The 20,596-nt window shown below is 42.4% G+C and overlaps 1 protein-coding gene across 1 annotated transcript in view; it reads left to right on the forward strand.

Moving 5' to 3' along the window:
* SESN3 (sestrin 3) overlaps positions 1-20,596 on the forward strand; it is a 428,084-nt gene that overhangs the window by 218,688 nt on the left and 188,800 nt on the right. Inside the window, exon 3 of the mRNA XM_069639226.1 lies at positions 5,528-5,725. Coding sequence (XP_069495327.1) covers positions 5,528-5,725 — 198 coding nt within the window. The remainder of the gene's footprint in view (positions 1-5,527; positions 5,726-20,596) is intronic.

The following is a 20,596-nucleotide window of genomic DNA, read 5'->3' on the forward strand; positions in this document are numbered from 1 at the left end:
CCCTGGAATTACTTGAATGTCAGGCTCTGCATCAAGTGCAGGGGTTGACGCTCCATCAACTGCCTGAAACATAGTACTTGCATTAGTGAGGATTACAATAGTGAAAACATAACACACACCTGGGGTCGACAGCACAGGTACATATCAACGGCTAACCACGAATGAAACATTGTGTAGAACAATCAAACAACAAGAATTCCAGCTCTGATGATGACGCTCGATGGAGCTGTCAGTATCCATACCTCCTGCTGGTGAAGAACATCTAGAAATGTTGTAGATGTGGCGGACGCTTCAGCATCTCCCTGAAAGACAGTACTTGCATTAGTATGGATAACACTAATTATAACTGAAAACAAACACCAGTGGACGATAACTAAGGTGTATATCAATTGGAAAGCACTAACCAAACCTTCGGTAAAATAATTACACGATAGAATAAAACTATTACTTGACATGCATAAAACAAGTCTGTAGTGGATTAGCCTAGTAAGATTACCTGATACGCGCTAGAAGTGGTTGATAACTGCGACCACGTCAAGGATGTAGAATGTTCTTGCTTCAGATTCAAGGGATAGCCAAGAAGTTGTAAAGGTAAATTAATGATTGATAATGAAATGCCAATATTAAAAATAGCCATGTAAGGCAACAGAATACTTGAAAAATGCCCAATACAGCACAGTTCCCTGTTCCCATATATATACATTGCGTTTGTGGGTTATTAAATCGAAAAAAGAATATATTGATAAATGTCATTATTCAAAAAACTATACACTCATATCAATATCGAAATTATTACAAGGGATAGAACACCTACAATATCAATTCATCCATTCGGCTACCTACACACTACCGCAAGGCCTAAATCTAAATCTGGACACTTGACTCACCGGTGGCAGAATGTGGACGAATAGAGTGGGAATAGCGTTTTCGAGCAATTTCCGTGTCGTTCGCCGTTTATTCTTCTTTGTTACCCAAGATGTTGTGTACATGTCCAAGGAAAAGTGCCGGCTGCAGATGCGGTATCAATCACCCCTCTTGTCCTGTAAGACTTGTTGGACTCTACTTTCCAGCTCATCCAGTGGATATCCGCAATGTCTGACCCATTCTCTTATTCGATCAACAGTTTTCGGGAATACATGCATTGTAGTGCCTTCATATTTCGCATGGGTCTTCGAAGGGCAACCGCTAATCGAACAGGCAGGCATTGTTGATAAATCTGAAAAGTAAATATCGACATTATTATACAATCTTCAAGAATAAAGATTTGATACAAAAGTAAATGAATCATACAATGATCAATGCAAGGTTTGTTTTGGTCGCAGGAACTATACCAGTTCATTATGTGCGCCTTAGTATTTGCATAAGTTGCAGAAATGTATAAATGATGTGACTAAAATCTGAACATGTGACTCGTCCCTTGGATGTTCTGTCTTGCACGAGAAGGAAACATGCTTACATTATAGACTGGACCCCCGAAGGATGCAATTCGATGACAATAGACACAGATGAAAATAAATAGATCTATTGATAGCATAGCAATGGAAACTCAAGTCAATAGCAATGAGACCAATGAACATAGCACTATTGTGTACTCTACTCGCAAATAGATAGAAATTTAAAAATCTGCGAAATATGACTAGGATACATGGCCTTACCTTGACCAACAAACAGTTGGATTCAGCAAGCAGAGAAGTATGTTGCAGGAGAATAGGTGGGTGGCCACAGGTAGCACACTGATGGGTTTGCTCTAAGCGGTCACAGAAGTTCACGGATAGCACGACGACGAGCAGATTAGCGTAGATCTCAGTGGTTTCCAGGTAACACATTCAGGAGTTGACTTGCAAAGCACAAAGATGTTCTCATGAGACATATCAAGTGGTTTATAAAGTATTAGAAACAGGGGTGTGTTTGTGAATGAATGATGTATGTATGTCGTGGTCTTAGGGGGGCGGCCTGCTTGAAGGGGAAGCCTGGCTGGAGACACGGGGTCTGAGGAGGCCATGTGAGCGATGGCCCCTGGGCGTGGGATACCTTTTGAAGTGTACATGCTGTTTGGCACCTTGGCCGTTTGCGCCCGTCACAGCCCCCCATGCCAGCGTTCATCCCCGGGTGCAAACCGCCTTTGATAGAGGGCGGTGGGATGAATGGGCCTGGGACGTGCAGATAAGGCATAGGAAGACTGCTGAATGGAGACACACTTATGTGGATTGCAGGGGGGCGGCCTGCTTCAAGGGGAGGCCTGGCTGGAGACACGGGGTCTGAGGAGGCCATGTGAGCAATGGCCCCTTGGCATGGGATACCTTTTGAAGTGTACATGCAGTTTGGCACCTTGGCCTTTCGCGCCCCTCACAGCGCGCATCCCCGGGTGCGAACCGCCTTTGATAGAGGGGGTGGGATGGATGGGCCTGGGGCGTGCAGATAAGGCACAGGAAGACTGCTGAATGAAGACACACTTATGTGGATTGCAGGGGGGCTGCCTGCTTCAAGGGGAGGCCTGGCTGGAGACACGGGGTCTGAGGAGGCCATGTGAGCAATGGCCCCTTGGCATGGGATACCTTTTGAAGTGTACATGCAGTTTGGCACCTTGGCCTTTCGCGCCCCTGACAGCCCCCCATGCCAGCGCTCATCCACTGGCGCGAACCGCCTTTGATAGTATATCGTTGCTTATCAATAACAAATGCCACATACCGGAGATTCTTGTGAGCACAGACCCACACTTCAACCGGTGTATTATAGTTTGTTTATGTTTGTTTGTTTATTATTTATAGCGCGCACCAAACCCGAGGGTAACCGGGCGCGTTGTTCAAGGATACTTTAAACTTTACAGGTTACGCATGCTTACAAGTGGTGGTTATACATCGTAGAAATTACATAATGCAGGACAGTAGGGAGAATATACAATGTGCATAATATAAACATATAACATAATATGTACAGGAAATATGCAGTAGGAAGATAGAGAATATATAATTATGTGCATAGTACGTCTGTAGGACAGTAGTTATGTTAGTGTAGGGCGGGACTATCGGTCATTTTCTTTGATCCAGTTGATACAGTTAGATCTGAAGAGAGCGTAGGATTGGGTAGATCTCAGGCCGGGCGGGAGGGAGTTCCAAAGTTGGGCAGCTTTGACCGGGAAGCTGTTTCCTCCGGCCGTACTTAGTTTAAATGGGGGTATCACTAACTGGTTGGAGTATGCTTCTCTGGTAGGTCTAGTGGAGATTTTTCTGTTGAATTTAGCAGCTAGGTATTTGGGTGCTAGATGGTTGATACTTTTGAAAGTTAGAGAAGCTGTCTTGAGTTTGATTTTGTCCGCTGTGGAGAGCCAGTTGGATTGTCTTCTAGCCTCTGAAATATGCTCCCTTCTTGGAATTCCTAAGGCAGCTCTAAGAGCATTGTTCTGTAGTGTTTGAATCTTTTGCAACGTATGTTTATTGGCCCCTAAGTATAGTGCGTTGCAATAGTCCAATTTCGACAGCACTAATGCTCGAGCAAGGGTTAGGCAGTTGGCAGTGGATAGGTATGGTTTTGCGGCTCTAATCAGCTTGCAGGTATATGCGGTGCTGGATGCCATTGCGCTCACCTGTTTGGTTAGGGAGAGGTGGGAATCAAGGTAAAACCCTAATGTTTTTACCTCTTTTGCCACCTTGATAGTGTTGCCGTCTATGACGAAGGAGGAGTATTCTTCTTTTAATCTATTGATGTGGTCAAGACCCTAAGGCCTAAGGCCTAAGACATAACCTACTGAAAGACTTTGAACAAATTTTATTTAGTGCATGCATTATCGAGAATATGTTATGTTAGCTTAGATAGATAGTGACCACCCTGCTTCACAGCGACCAGACCTTCACCCATTCGGAGCACAGATGTTTGACGTCCATCCTTGAATGGAGACACACTTGATTCATTTAAAAAATCGAAACAACCATTGTTAAAATATATGTGGTGTTTTATTTTGTATCTTATTTTCATGACACAAAAATACAAGACTTTAAAGATTATACAGGTCAGGTTGCAGCACAGCGAGAGAAAATCCCCTGTACTGACCGCTGTCACTCGGGAACGTTTCTCTAATGGCACGAACGGCACAGGCGGGTATCACTCTTCGAACGCGGTGTCAAAGCCTCCCGTGGAGCCACCATGTAAAGGAACGATAGGCCACAAGCCTGTACCACCTGTGAAAAGGAATGAAACAAACTGTTTTTAAATGACCAAGATAAGTTTAATAAACGTTTGTTGTCAATGACAATTCTTGTAACTAATGGCATTCTGCACGGACAAATGCTATCTAGACAATGCACACTATTGAACGACTTACATGCGTTACAATGATATGTAGATGTAATTTTGGATATAGTAGAAGAACATGAAATAGGAGTGGCATGACAAGCGGAGTATACTTACTCGTTACTCGGATTACGAGGACGAACAGTTGCGCAAAGTTTGTGCATAAGCACTATCATTATTCTCAACACAGCCCGTGTGAGGCAGGCTGCCCTGAAGTCTGGCAGCTCAGTGATGCATTGCGGTCGTGGCTCGCCTTCCGAAATGTAGGCCAGGCATCCCGTGTTTTCTCGGCAGCAGCAGTTCTCCTCCTCGGTTGGCATTAGCTCGTACCGATTGCATGTGCACCAGGTGGAGACGCCGTCCATGCGACTAGGCCCAGGCTCTTCATCTGTTGATTCGTCCTGCCAACTGCCGTCCGAATCCCCATCGTTTTTGCGTGCTTCCCTTTCCAGTAGTTGCTCCTCGGTATACTCGGGCTCGTACATGTAGGGCATTATTGTAGCCATTGTGTTGTAAACAAAGTAAAATTATTTACCGAGATGGTACAGGTGTTCACACGGGCTACAAGCGGCGAAGGTAGATGACCAGAGCACAGAAACGAGTCACAAAATACTCTAAGTAACACAGAGAGAGGAATGGAATCGAAAATCTGCTGCTGTGTGTTGTGAAACGGTCTGTTTATACTTATTGAGGAAAGAGGCGTCCTGCCATTTCCATGGCGACACGTCATTAGCTGAAGCGCAGCGAATGTTGACACAAGACGTGCTCTGGCGTTGGGAAATGGGCGGTACGAGTCTGCTGATGACAGGCTCAGGGGCGGAGGATATGATTTAGTGCTGCAAAAGCAGGTATGCCAGGTCGATGGGGGGAAATGATAGGATTATCGCAAAATGGCAACTCCCTGGTGCATGTTTTCGCGTGCGTTTAATGGACGAAAACTCGGGTAAGGTCCATAGGAAAGTTTTCTAAAATCGAGCCACTTAGGCTTAAAAAAACATGGCCGACCCGTAGGGACAATAAACATTTTTACTAGACCATGCCTTTAAGAAGCCCGTTCTCCGAATTAGCAGAAAATATGACTTCCTTTTTTTGTTAACTTATTCTTCAGTCCTCTCTTGGCATTGCACCTTGATTTCCATTGCAACAGCCTGAACTGATGGCTGCCGCTTTTGCTTTGAGTTGATTGCTTATCACTAGCAAACATCTGCTTCTTAACATTTTCCTATTTCTTTTTCACTAGCTGGTTCAAGTAAATGCTGTGGATGACCGCACCAACTTGCTCGTGGAAGAATACACCACCTCCGGCCGCCTGGACAACATCGCCAAGGTCATGAGTTTACACCCTCAGTATCTGGAGTCCTTCCTCCGCACCCAGTTTTATATGCTGCGCATGGATGGTCCTCTTCCCTTACACTACAGGCACTACATTGCTATCATGGTAGGTTCTGAAACCGTATTACTGTTCAGTACGATTGTCCCTCACAAAACCCACTAGATAATCAAGGTAGGTTTAGTTTCACTAAAACTTTTAATGGAACTGTGATTCAAATCTAGAATATTGAAATTCTTTACCAGAAATGTGTACATCATTAGAATGATTTGCTATATTTCAATGAAGGACGCAGTCTTATGATATTCTCTGCAATCGCTGGGACACTTTGAGGTATTGGCTCTGTCATTTGCTCTAAACTCTTAGATGAAAGTCTCATAAGTGGATAAAGAATAGTGGACACCAATGTATGTTAGTTTTCATAAAATTTTATAGAGCAGTTTTACTGAACTACTGATCATAGACTAAACAAAGAAGTACACACACAGTATTGTTTATTAGCAGGAAGTGATTGGAAAGGAATCAATCAAGAAAGGCTAGATGTAGAAGAAGGTCCAGAAGGGAGAGTGGAACCAACACAAGAGAAGGAGATGCCCCAACAGAAAGAGGGAGACCATTTCATAGTTTATGGGGGGACTAAGTTGAAATAAGCAAAAACGGTGATGGTGCAATCGGAGCATGAGACAACACTTTGAGTTAGAATGTAACCATTGGGCACGTAGGACATCAGAAAAGACAGATAAGGGAGGGCAAAACCATGTAAACCAGACTGTGAACAAAAATCAAAACGCGTGGGAGTCATCAAAGGAAGATGAGCATAGGGAGTCATGTGGGTTCAAGGAACTTGAATGAAAAAAACAAATGGCTGTATTGAGGATAAGTTGGCAGACAAGAGAGCAGGTATGGCGACAAACTAGGCAAAATGAGATATAAGCTCATTAGAAGGATGAAAGGCTATTGTGATATAGGCTTGAAAAGTGAAGAGGAATGTTTTTTTATGATTGTGGAGTTAAAACCAACATGCATGAGTGGAATTATGATGATTATGAGTTTAGGGGGAAGCGTGGTGCAGAGGGTAGATAGACTGAGAGAGAGAGAGGGAGAAGGACAGAAAAGTGGATTACTTGCAGGGAAAAAGAGAACCTCGGTTTTAATGGGGATAAGGTGGAAGGAGGGTGTGGCATACAAAAGTTTAAAACATTAAGAAAGTTAAACATGGGCATTGTCATGAAGAGATTTGCTGAAGGGAGGAACAGGGTCTAAAAATCCATGAATTCATAGATAAGAGGTGTAAATGCAAACCAATAATGGCCAACATAAATACTCACTGAGGAGCACTCATACCAGGTAGGAGCCAGAGCGTTCCACAATGTAAGAGATAGCACAGGAGTGATTAGAAGGATGTGAAAATAAGCAAGAATGGGCTTCAACAGTGACACTAAGTTTAGAGCGGATGTTAAGGAGAATAGCATGAGCAACAGTATACAAGGCAGCCAACTGATTACATTTAGAAAGAGTCCAAAGCAGTTTAGAATGTGAAGCAGGCATAAGAGAATTGGCTACAGAACAGAGAGCTCTTTCAGTTGAATGTGAAAGTTGAAAATCCTTGTTAGGTGCTGGCAGGAAAGAATGAGCATCAAGAAGAGGTATAATAAGATCAATAGAGAATCTATAGGTAGATATGTGCCCCTAACCAATCCCTCCATGCAAAAGGTTTCATTATTTGACACGTAGGATGACGTCATAGCTGATGCACATCGAGTTATAAAGCCTTTTTGTAATGGAAATATGATGGAGAGTGTGTGGACTTCGTCAGGTTTCCCTATTTTATTCAACTGATAATAAAGTCGTATTTTGCCATATTCTTTGAGTCTGTCCGGTTATTTGGCCCCGAGATAATTTCTGCGCATAAGAACGCCCAAAGGTGCTACTGCACATTTTGGTAGCGTTGTGGATGTTTCAGATCCAGACCCAGACCCTGGGATGCTCAACATCTTCCACCATTAGCCGGAAGACCGCATAGTTTCCTGTGGAGAGAGGAAGTACAACACGTGTGACCTGAGACGGTTGGCAGGTGACCCTTTGAAGAAATTCCAGTCCGGTCCCCGCAGGCACCCCGTGGACTGAAGGCGAAGTGGTTGATTGGGGAAGAGTCGATACCAAAGGGCTCGAACTGAGTAATGGATGTAAGTAGAAGCATCAAAAAATGGCAAATAAAAGGGGAGGGCCATATTGCACGTGTATATATAGAGGGGGAACGCAATGGGATTTATTAGGGAAAAGGAGAATACCTCGATCGATACCTGTCCTCAAGGAACGCACTAAACTCCAGAACAGAGTATTATTTAAGGCATTTCTGTAGCTACAGCCAAAGGAGGGTGCGCACCACACTCCAAAATGGAGTAAAATAGAGATGAGATACGTCTATCAGGAGAATAGGACAAGACATTTGTAGAAAAAGTGTGCACATATGTTTTGGGGTTTTATTTGAAAAAGAAATAGTGGAAAAAATATATTGACATGTTTTGTATTAGTGGTGATACAATAGGTTGAAAACTTAAACAATAAAAACGATAAGAATAGAATTTGACAAAGTTATTAGACCATAGAAAAGCAAGCGATTGGCGCCTATCAAACCTAGCAGGGTAGTATTTGAGGAAAAATAGAATAAATATTCTTAAATAATCAACAATAACAGGATAGTACGAATTGATAACAATTATAAATGTTGAGATAAAATGGATATTGTTGTATAGACTTGGAAATTGCTTGGAGAAATAGCTTTTTGGAAATGGATGGCGATTGATGATACTGGCCTGAAGTGATTGTTGTAGTGTGATAAAATAAATAATAAACAAAACAAACTGGTAAGTATTGACAGATAAAAGCGACTTCTCATTATGGGGGCCACCCCTCTTTTACATCTATGCAGGACATTACCAACCAATATATACACCTAAGATTAGAAAGTACCACACTGAGCGAGTAACAGGCATGACTAATAATACTCTCATGCCGTGGCCCCAAGAAGGCTCAATATCAAAAACATTACTTGGACACATGACAACATACGCTACAGAAAACAAAGGGGGGTCTGTGAATCTCTACAAGCACGAACACAGCGCAATGACCTGTTCTTGGGTGAATAACCCCTGGGAGGGACTCTACCAAGTTTTTAGCTCACTGTCCCTTTCACAGAGAAGAAATGTCCCCACATATCACACTTTGTCCTGCCCAGGGGCAGTCCAGTGCCAAAATGCTAAGCAATTCTCCTCTGAAAAAGAGTACCAACAGTAACGCCATACACGTGTTTCAGCCTTGTTGGGCATCATCGGTGAGGTGAAACTGTGCCTCTCTATGATCAAAGACTTGGTTGAGACTCTCCCAGGGGCCATCCACCCAAGAACAAGTCAATGGGCTGTGTTCGTGCTGGTAGAGAGTTTCCCAGACCCCCCCCCCTGTTTTGAATACACTACAGAAAGGTTTCGCTGTTTTAGAACTATGGAAGATGTATCAAAGTGAGAGAGAAGACTCACCTGAGAAGGTGTGGATGCTCAATCAGCATAAAGAGGAGGACTTAACACCCTCATCCCCGCTTTCGCCTCGTAAAAATGATAGCACGAAAGAAGATAAACAGGGAATATATCCTCTAAAGGAATTAAAAGCAGCAGTGGGGTATGTTAATCTAACATACACACCTCTAGTTTATAATAGTGAAGTTAGCATGGAAGAAAGTTAGACTAAAGAATGTAAATATATGTCCACGCGTGACGAAATAAACAGCGTGATGAGAGAAAGTACAGGCAGAAATAGAATAGGAAGTCAGGAGACAAAAAGAGAAAGACAAAGCAAGTGGAATGACAATAGTAGATAACAAGTGGATGGGAGGACAGATACTACTTAAATTAGATGGAAAGGGCATTGTCAATGTTAAAGAGAAGAAAGAGAGGAAAGAGAAAGAAAAGGAGGAAAAAGAACAAAGAGCATACAAGGAAGAGAGATGGAGATAGGAAATGAAAGGACAAATGGAGATGGTATGAAGAAGAGAGAAAAAAGAGAAAGCGAGAATAGAAGAGAATAAATGTGAAGCATAGAAGCCCACAGATTGAAAGAACGTAGGTTGTAAAGAAGGCAAGAGGAAGAAGAGAACAGTAATGAGAAGAAGAGAAGAAGAAATGAGAAGGAGAAGGGGACAAAAGATGACGAAATTGATCATATTGTTAATAGAAGTATGATACCCAATGAAGCACAAGAGCGATGGGAAGAAGAGAGAGGATCACAGCAGCCCTGCATGGACCTGCAAGGGATATCGAGAATACAGGCATGGGCCGATGAGCATAAGGCAAAAGGGATAGGGAAAAGGATTGGGGATCTATATAGACAATTGAGAGAGCAGGGCGGCTATGGGGAGCGCCGCAGGATCTCCACCAAAGGAAACGGGAGATGGAGCATATAATGCATTAATGGACGAGCATAGAACACTGTCCTGAAGTAGACCAGATCTTGATGATGAGGAAATGGATATTAGCCATACCAGTTGGGGTATAATGATGTCAGACGAAGAGAGGGAGGAGAATAAGAAAGCGTGACCAGAAGGCGCATGCTGGTTTTTAACATATCCGAACATAGAGAGAGGGGTAAGGTGGTCAGATTTTAGAGAACCTGAAAGCAAAAACACGAGAATCTATACCATATTCTGAAGGACCACAAGCGCACGGTCGCGTAGCACAGGGGATGTGTCCCCTCCTTATGTAAACATGAAGATGTTAAGATCACTGCCAGGAAGAAGATGAACGGTTGAAACTAGCCCCACATACAAAGTGATGCAAAGTGTTCGGGATATGATTTTGGACCAGGATTTACCCTATTCCCATTATTGGAGAAAGGGAGAGGATAACCACAAGATACTGCGTGGCCACAGATGGATAATTTGAAATGTATATTACCTAGTTTGACTGTGGGTGTGGGAAAATGGATTCATGAGTTAGAAAGAATGACAGCGGGAATAACGCTAGCAGTGGATGACGTAAAATTTCTTCTGGCAGCTATCATAGGGGAGTTGACGGCATTTGAAAACGAGCAGGATATGCGTGTGTAACAGCACAGAACATGACGCAGTGCCATTTAATAATTGTAGGGCAGATCTTAGGAGGGCGCTTAGAGTACAGTATCCTGACACATCAGACATGGGTGCAATTATGAGAAGGAAAATGGGAGAGGACAAAGATCCTGTTGCATTTATTCAAGAGATTCTGGAACGTTGGCATCTTGAGACAAGAGAACCGTGTGATAAAATGATGGCTTTATTTTATCACATTTTATGTCGGGGACTGCCTGAGCCAGTGCAACGGCAGATAAAGAAACCGGTAGGGATGGAAGAGAAGCTGTAGCCACACATACAGTTGACTATTGTACCTCATTGTCAATTGTTGCAAGAGTAAAATGAGAAGAAAGCTGAAAATATAAAGAGGAAGCAAAGTTAGTTCAGAATTTTTTTTCAAAGTTTGCTACAGAAGGAGCAGTGTCCACACAAGAAGTACCGTCAGTGCAGCAAAGCAATGTGATGCATGCACCCTATGGATCAGAGTGGGTAAAACCTTTGGCCACGAGGTAGAGGGAATGGACCTAGAGGACGAGGTGGATTTCAAAACCCTCAAGGGGAGGAGGATTTAATGAAGGACAGCCACAACAATGCTGGAATTATGGGAGAACAGGACATGTAGCACGAATGTGTAGAAGTAGAGGAGGAGGCATGCAACACAAGTGGGGCAAGCTCCAAGATGGAGGGAGGGGCTATTCTCTGCAGTACAGAACCACAGGAATATTATGCCCAAGATCATACGCAGTATCAGACGGTTGCACCACAAACCCAGCAAGTGCAGTAGATCCCCCAGCAAACAGTTGCCACAAGGGCAACCACTTGAAACAAGAGGGATGGCGTCCTGCCACTTACTTTTAGTCTCTTTACATATATATTTTAGTAAAGGCTAGGTTATTCAGCATGCTTAATATGGCAAAAGCTATTTCATTAAGCTGTCATACGTGTTCAAAAAGATGAGCAATTGAGCCCTTCAAGGGTGCACTGTAGCTTTTTATTTAGCCAGTGTTAGTAGATGCAGAGAGAATTTTCCGCATTTAGGTTTAACATGAAACTTTTTCGTTTTCTGGTGTACATATGGATCAAATCACATTCATCTTATTAAACAAATGCAACAAAGAAAGAATAGCAAATGCTTAAGAGAAATTAACAAACAAAACAAACAAATGCACAATCATTGGTGATTTGCCTAAGTGTGCAATGAATGCAAAGAAACATGGTATATTATTTAAACACAAGGCAAACACCTATATGGAATGTGTAGAGTCAAAACCATGTGTCAGAGAAAAGGCATTATTTCTTTCTGAAACTGGGTTAATTTATTGCTGGCTCCTAGAGAAAAGGGACCTAGTCGTTGGACAAGGGCAACCACAGCAAGCACCTATGCAGGCACACCGCAATCACAGTATGCACTGGTTCAACAAGTGACGGTGCCACAGTGGAAGGCGAATACAGGAGCCCCACAAGTATCCACACCCAGGATTGAGAGTGTGACAGTAGTGGGGTGAATTCCTTTTACGGGTACAGGGATGAATTTATATCCACAATAGGAAACCCACAGACTGACTTGATGTGTTCAGTACCATCTGTGACACCAGACCCACAAGAGGAACCAAGGGTCAGGGTCACGATAGGAGGCAAGACGTTTTCATTCCTTGTGGATATAGGAGCAACTCGTTCCTGTGTTAGAGACAGAAAATACCCAATGACTGCAATCGTCATGCATGCACAGGGATTCTCTGGGGCCACAAGTTTGGTTCCTTTTATTAACAAATTACCACTTTCTATAGGTGTACATGACGTGTCAATACCACTATTGAAGTATCCACAGACACCGGTTGACATATTAAGACTTGACTTGATAACAAAATTAAACATGATGATATATGTTACTGATATAGGGGTAGTGTGTTCAACTTCCAGGCCAAAAAGCATTGCAAGGTATCCCTTCAGATCCAGAAATATTTTGTTGACATGGCTTACTGGAATGACAGGGTAAATATTGAGAATACCTGATTAATTTTTGTTTAGACTTGAAATACCTATGGATGAGGAGGGAAAGGTCATTCCCATAGAGCTAGAGGCGGCAGCGGTATATTGAGAAGGGGTTGGACAAATGATGAGGGAAGAGCATGGAGAACAGTAATAGCCCCTAAGGAAGGATCCGGACTGACGGATGAAGACTTGTTCAGAGATGAATATTCGAACGATGAATTTGTATTTTTCATAAGTCTCACTTATTGGATTAAAATTGAGAACAGAGAAATACCACATAGAATGGCATTGGCAAAAAAGAAACCGTAATTTTTCCAGGAAGATTTAGAAAAGGTGCCAAGCATCATATGGACCAGTAGTCCATATGACGCGGGTCTATTGAGTGGAGCAGGAGTTCTGAAAATCAAGCTTAAACCAGGTGCAATTTTGCCACGTGCAAAACAGTACTCCATGTCCACAGAAGCAGATGAAGGCATATTTGAGACCATTTCTACTTTATTAAAGAAGTGAAGATTTATTCAGGATCTCCGGCCCTTAAACAATACTGTTGATGACGAGTTTCCTCTGGTTCCAAACCGATCTACAATATTATGTAACATCCCAGCTAATGCCAAATAGTTTACAGTAATATATTTAAAGAATGCCTTCTTTTCAAATCACCTTCATGAAGACTCACAGGATTTTACTTTGTTTTTGTATAGAAATCAGTACCTAAAACATACAAGGCTGCCTCAGGGGTACTGCGAGTCCCCATCAATCTTCAATAGAGTGCTTCAGATGTACATAGGTAATGTACAGCTGGACAGCACAATAATTCAGTGCATAGATGATTTATTCGTGTGCAGTGAGACAGAGGAAAGATGCAGAGAAGACTTAGATTGATTAATGACAATACTAGCAGAAAAGGGATACAAGGTAGACAAAGAAAAGCTACAATTTTGTCTGGAAGAGGTCCTGTACATAGGACAGCTTGTCTCTCAAGAAGGGAGAAAAGTAACACCTGAAAGAGCAGAAGCAATCATGAGAACTCCAAAACCTGAGACTGTAAGGGAAATGCAACAGTTCTTAGGCCTATGTAATTATTGTAGGGCCACTTTTTAAAATTACAGTACATATATTCAAACCCTTCCAAAACGACTTGAGGAAGCACAGATAGGCAAAAGTAAGATGGCATGGACAGATGACATGATTGAAGGAGTCAAAGGGTTGAAAAGGGCGATTTGCACAGCCCGTGTTAGGAATACCAGACTATAATGAAGAGTTTGACTTATTTTCGCATTCGAATAGAGAAGTGATGACAGCAGTACTTACACAGAAGACGACATTAGGACATGGACACAAACCATTAGCCTATTATAGTGGGATTCTAGACCCAGTAATGAAAGGACATTATTCTAGAGAGAAAGCGTTATCTGGTGCTGATTTCTCAATTGAAAAAGCTACCAGTATTACAATGGGATGCTCAATAACATTAGTTGTCGAGCATTCCCCATTTTCCATTTTGGCGAAACCTAAATGTACATTGACTATGCAAACAGCGTCTGGATACGAAGTGATTATTTCAAATCCAGCAATCAAAATTGTTACATGTAGAATAGTGAATCCAGTGACATATATAGCACAACAAGTAGGGAAGGGGGGACTATATGTACACCCCTAAACAATGTATACTGAATTCTATGATGATATTCCTCATGTTCGAGAAAATGCTCTTGGGGTAGGGGAAATTCTCTTCATTGATGGTTCTTTGTAAAATTATCCAAATGAAAGGCATACTGGGACAGCAGTAGTGAAATTAAAAATGAATGGTGAATTCAAAGTAGTGACGAGTGCGAGATTGCCTTCACATTGTTCAGCGCAGGCTGCAGAATTAGTGGCACTCATCGCCGCTCTTCATAGATTTGAAGATGAGGAAGTGATGGTGTATTCTGACTCCACCTACGTAAAAACAAATGTACACATGGGGTTGTCACGTTGGAAAAGAATGGGCTTCCTCCACGCAGACGGCACTCCAGTGCAACATGCGTCCCTATTGGGCAAGCTTCTTTAAAGTACGAAAGCTCCTATTGGCTGCGGTCGTGGTGAAATACACAGCCCATACTAAAGGGGCGGACATGATTTCTCGCAGTAACAAAGCCGCACATGTAGAGTCCAGAAGAGCAGCATATTTCCAAATATTTCTGCTTTTGAATTAGAAGATGTTCAGCATGGGTCAGAATGACGCACGATAATGCAGGAAGGATTTAATGTGTTATCTATTGTACAATTGACTGAGCTGCAAGGTGGAGCTTCACGGGAAGAACAGGATTCATGGAAGTGATGGGGGTGTTCTTTATCCCCCACTGAGGCTATATGGAGACAGGATAGCACTATAAAGCCAGTTATGCCTCTAGCATTATTGAAGGTGGTGCTGGAGCAGCTTCACTACCCCACGCCCACCAACATGAGTCTTGCTGCAATGATCACAGAAGATTGGTTCACACCGAATTTATTAGAACATGTTGCACAGTTTATTGTAAATTGCTTTGTCTGCCAGAAATGTACAGCAGGGCACACCTTGCGAACAGTGCGAGGAGCAAACCCTCGACCCAATGGTCAGTTTTAGCATCTGCATATAGATTATGTGAATATGTTACAAGGATGCAATGGTTATAGGTGCATGCTAGTAGTAGTATGTCCCTTTTCCAGATGGATCGATGCAGGTCCATGCAAGCACCCCATATGTGCTGCCAAGTTTCTCATGTGTGAGGTGTTTACTAGATGGGTGTGTGGGAAGTCCTGCAGTCAGATAATGGGCCGCATTTTATAAATGAACAGACAAGTGATCTGTGGGAAAAGCGCTGTCCTACAGATATCCAAGACTGATACAATTTAAAATATTAGGTCCAAATAAGCTTTTTTTTTTTTGTGAATTGAATTAAATGATGGGCCGTAGAGTGCCAACACGTGTTTCGACCAATTTGGCCCTTTTAAAGACTGGGCCAAGAAACCAAAATACTGGTTATATATAAGTAATTTGACAAGCGAGGGGTAGGACGGATCCCATTGGAAACATGTGAAGAAATGCATGATTAGCATAACAGTAAAACAGAAACAGAACGGAATGGAAGAAAATTATTACATTTGTTCATTAGAAACACATGTTATCAATTTAGAAATGAGAAAATAACATGAATACGTATTGTGAAATGAAAAAATGATAAAAAATGAAATAAAATAATTTCAATCGAAAAGGTCCAATAGGCAAATTGTAACAAAAGGAGTATGGTGAGCCATTTAACACAGAACCTCCAGCAAACAGAAAACAAACCGATAAAAAATGAAAAATAATGCAGAAAGATATAGGGATGGGGAGAGAGATAAACATTAGTTTCCTGTTTGTATTGCTCCATTCAGTACCACTAGTTTCTCAAACAATATATTGCTACTGAATGACAACATTTTCAGTAAAAGGTATACAATTTAACTACTGTGATGCATACCAAAAGTGAAAACAGTCTATGAAGTTTGAGCCACATGGGGAGGGGGTGGTTGGAGCCCAAAGTCCAATTAGCTATATAGATTAGTATAGGCATTCAACGTTACCTAGGACAGACAGAAATGGTCCCAAGAAAGACATTAGGATATTAAATAGCAAAGACCCATAGTGATACCTAGAATCCAATGATATAGTGAAAATTACACAAGTAAATAACAAAGGGTGGTCTGGGGTTGATAAAGTGGTGTCTTAATGTGTCTCATGGTTCACCTGGTGGTCTCATGTTAGCAGTTGGGAATACCTAGAACTTAGCAAAAAAAAGCTAAAATTAGATCACGCCTTGGTTTAATGAACTGAGATGAAATGATAAGATTAATGGTAATTATAGTTACCTTTGCCTATGAGAAAGGTCAAATGAGTTGTTTGAACAGATAGTTCTTCTATTAGGCATAAAACACACGTTTTCCTCCGCCTATCACCCACAGGCGAATGGTGTATGAGAGGCTAAAAGGACTTCTCAAAGAAAGGATAGCAAAAATCACAATTACTCTGAAGAAGAGATGGCTACATTACCTACCCCTTGCGTTATTTGCCCTGAGAAACCAGTCTGGCTCATACCACCACCTAACTCTTCTTGAGTTGTTGACTGAATGCCGCAGTACCACTATATGCTCTAGCACCTTGAAGCGTCTCATGTGCTAGATGTAATTAACAATAATGATCTTGGACCCAAATAACTGGACAGACTCAAAGAATGTTACTAAAATAAAGTAGGGAAATCTGGCGAACAACAGCAGTAGTTCACACACTTGCAACTAAATTTGATTATACAAAGGTTTTATACCTCGATATGCGTCATCTATGACATCATACTACATGGCAAACTGTAAAACATATTGATGGGAGGGATTGGTTAATGGAAAGTATGTACCTATATATCATATAAGTATTAGTAATTCTACTGGATGCCCCTTAACTGGTAGGCATGCCTTGAACCGCCTCTAAATACGTATAATACTGATCATAGCGGAAAAATGGCAGCGGATTGGCCTATGCAACATTGTATAGCATGTTGCTACATAGACTTTCTGATTAGTTGGCATGCTTTCCCAACCTTGGACTTTCGGCTCATAAGAAAAATGAAACTCGGGTGCCGAGAGTAACGTCAGACTACTGCCCGCTTTCCCAGTTAGTCCATCTCATCAGTCAGGCAGCAAGACCAAGGCTTCTCCTCAAAGCTTATTCTCTGTTCTGGGACATTCAAGGGAGTGTAGGCACATCATTATCTTCATTTGGACTTAATGAATGGCACTTGTTTTACACTTCTGAATCACGTTTGAGGAGACCACTAATGTGTCCATTTCGACCTTCTATTTACCGCTATTTGATTCAATTGAGCTGGGTGTCATTACCCTCGTTGGCCTCTGGAGACTTGCTCACTCCATCATGCATAGGTTTTCTGCATCTTTAATTGTCTAATACTTGGCACTTGCAGATGTTTTCTTCTTTGCTTAATCTAAGAGAAATATGACTTACGTACATGGCTTATGCTTTTGACTCCCCTTGTGCCTTGCAATTATTCCTTGAAGTAGCATCCTTCATCCCTGGTTAATAGACTCCTCTTTATTCATCACATGAAGCTGTTTTTCCAGCTTCTCCTGACTCTGCAGCCCTAGTCTGTCTCTGAGGTAGCTTGATTGGTTTCAATATGAGTCTGGCGTCCATCTTTCCATCATGGCCGCTCTAGCCACATTGTTTTCCTGTGTAGCAAGCTTCTAGATCTCTGGTATACCTTTCGTTTCTGCGTATATACACTTATTAGTCAGCAGGTTACTTTATCTTCTTTACATATATGATTTCATCAACTCTTGATTACATGTTTCTCTTGTTACTTCAGTCACATCTTTATTCTTTGAGTATTTGCATGACATTTCAGTGCGTCTCAGTATCTTTCCTTCATGATGTCACTTTGCCCTTGTCAGATTTCATTTATAACTCTGATGTCTAGTGGGTATGCAGACATCCTTCTACCCTCTCAGTGCGAGGGTACATTTGATACGGTTGTCTGAGTGCATAGTGTCTCTCATACACTCAATGCAGTATTGGGATGATACCTGTTGTCCCACATAGTGCTCTTCTCCTACTGTTCCAATATGATGGAGGTGAGGGGGCGAGAACTAGGGATGATGTGTTCACCTACCCCTCTACATTCCCCCCTTTGGTCGAGTTGTTGACCACCTCCTCTTCAATCTTCTTCATCTCTGGGTTTCTTTGGGATCCATTTTTTCATCACCCCCTCACAGGTCACCTGCATTGTTTATATGCTCAGCCACACTTCAGATCATGTAACAGCATTCTCCAGTTGGTTGACAGAATACCCAACGTCCTACATACTTGTGATCCTTAGGGTAGTAGAACTTTGTTCCTTGGGGTGCCAGGACACTTTTTGTTAGGTTCTCACGGGTAGTGTCTTCAGTCTGTGGTGTATGGTCTCCATTCACTTCCATCATTATCTTCATCCCAACAGCTTTCTTGGCGGTCTTTTGGCATTGACCCAAAATGTTCCTTATGAGACAGAATCCTAGCAATACCAACACTAGTATTGCTCCAAGTAGTTTGAAGGCATTTGCAGCCAAGTTGGAATCCATGAAAACCGAGACAAAAAACAGTCATGCCCTGCTGTCTCATCAACTTCATCCTCCATCTTCGTATGCAGGGTTGTCGGCATTTTCTTTTTTTTAAAAACAATTCTTATTGGTTTTTACAACAAACAATAAACAATGAACAATAAACAAACAACCCCAGCAGTAATTTGTCTTAGTATTGTATCATTACGGACAAGTCTTCAGTGTCTACTGCTTACCCTATCCCACCCTCTAACTCGAGCCTACCCCACTCCGCCCCCCTGCTCTTTATCCTTCGGAGGTATCTCTTCATCTGTGTTCTCAGAGGAATCATCGCTTGGTGGTCCCTCACAATGTGGCAACTAGATGTTTCCAGGCCATCGGAGTTTCAGCTTCTCCCTCCCCCCCTCTGTTGGCCGCCTCACTCCATACTACTGTTTCAAACTTCAGTCCATTTATGGAGCTCGTTCCACCAGACCTCTATCTTGGGTCTATTACATGCTTTCCACCCCATAGCAATCCTGCGCTTGGCGAGTATATAAGCCAAGTTTTTGAGTTTACTGACATTCAATTGGTGAGATCTAGGAAACCCCTGCACCTTGCATGCCCATATTGAATCTACATTTAAATTGATCCCTTTTTCGTTCAATCGTTGGGCCACTTCTACCCAGAAACTCCCTATTTCGGGGCATGCCTAGAACAGTAATTTGTAAATTCAGGAAACCTTGTGCCCCCCTTCCTCAATATCAGTGTTTCGATGGCCATGTCTGGTTGTTCATCTAGCATTATTTTCGACCATGTCTCCTTCACTCTCCGCACCAGTCTGGTATAGGTAATGTATTGCCCCAAATGTAAACCCGTTTCTTCCACCAGCACATAACATTTCTTTATTTCTCCCTCTTGCCATGTGTCTCCCATCGTTGCAATCCCCACCTGTTCTCAATGCCTACGAATCATCTTCCTTAGTTGTCCGTCTCCTCCTTTTAGTGTCAATAGCGGCACTTGCGGGGAGCATGGGGTCGGATTCTCTATGGTCTGGCAAGCCTTGTGCCATATTTTCCATCCTAGTTCCAGCATCTCCGAGCACCCTTTTATCTCTTGTTTAGGAAGCCAAATCCATTCTTTTAGGAAGAACGGGCACAGTCAGATCTCAACAATCTGGATTCTGATGTAGAGTCTTCCGCTAACCACTCGGTCACGTATCGTAGTTGACTGGCCAGGTAATAGATCTCAAAGTTAGGCTGCTTAATACCTCTTTGTCATATGTGTTCTGTAGTTTCCATAGGGCTAACCTATTCCTAGTTTTAGCCCATAGGAAGCCTCTGCATATGCTTTCATGTTTAAAAAAGAAGCGCCTAGGTATTATATATGGTATGTTCCCAAAAAAGTGTAATAGCCTGGGTAATACAACCATCTTCATTAGTGCCTCCCCTCCCCATCATGGCCAGGGGGATTCTGGTCCAAAACCTCATGCTATTCTCGACATTTGTCAGTGCTTTTTCCGTGTTATATGTGTGTTCTGCTTCTGCCATGTGGTAGATGTCAATCCCCAGGTATCTAAAGGTATTGGTCTCCTTATTGGCAGTACTGGTAGTTTTTCGCGCAGGGCCCCTATGTACCTTCCCAGGGGGAATATGCACGACGTTTTAGGATTGACTGCAATGCCAGAGAGCGATGCGAATCGCTCCATCACTTCTACAAAATATTGTAGATTTTCTTCTGGGTACCTCAGGTATAGCAACATATCATCTGCATACAATGATATGAGGTGCGGTCCCCCTTTT

The sequence above is a fragment of the Ambystoma mexicanum genome, chromosome 7q (assembly GCF_040938575.1).
Source record: "Ambystoma mexicanum isolate Mex_15411 chromosome 7q, UKY_AmexF1_1, whole genome shotgun sequence".
Lineage (NCBI taxonomy): Eukaryota > Metazoa > Chordata > Amphibia > Caudata > Ambystomatidae > Ambystoma > Ambystoma mexicanum.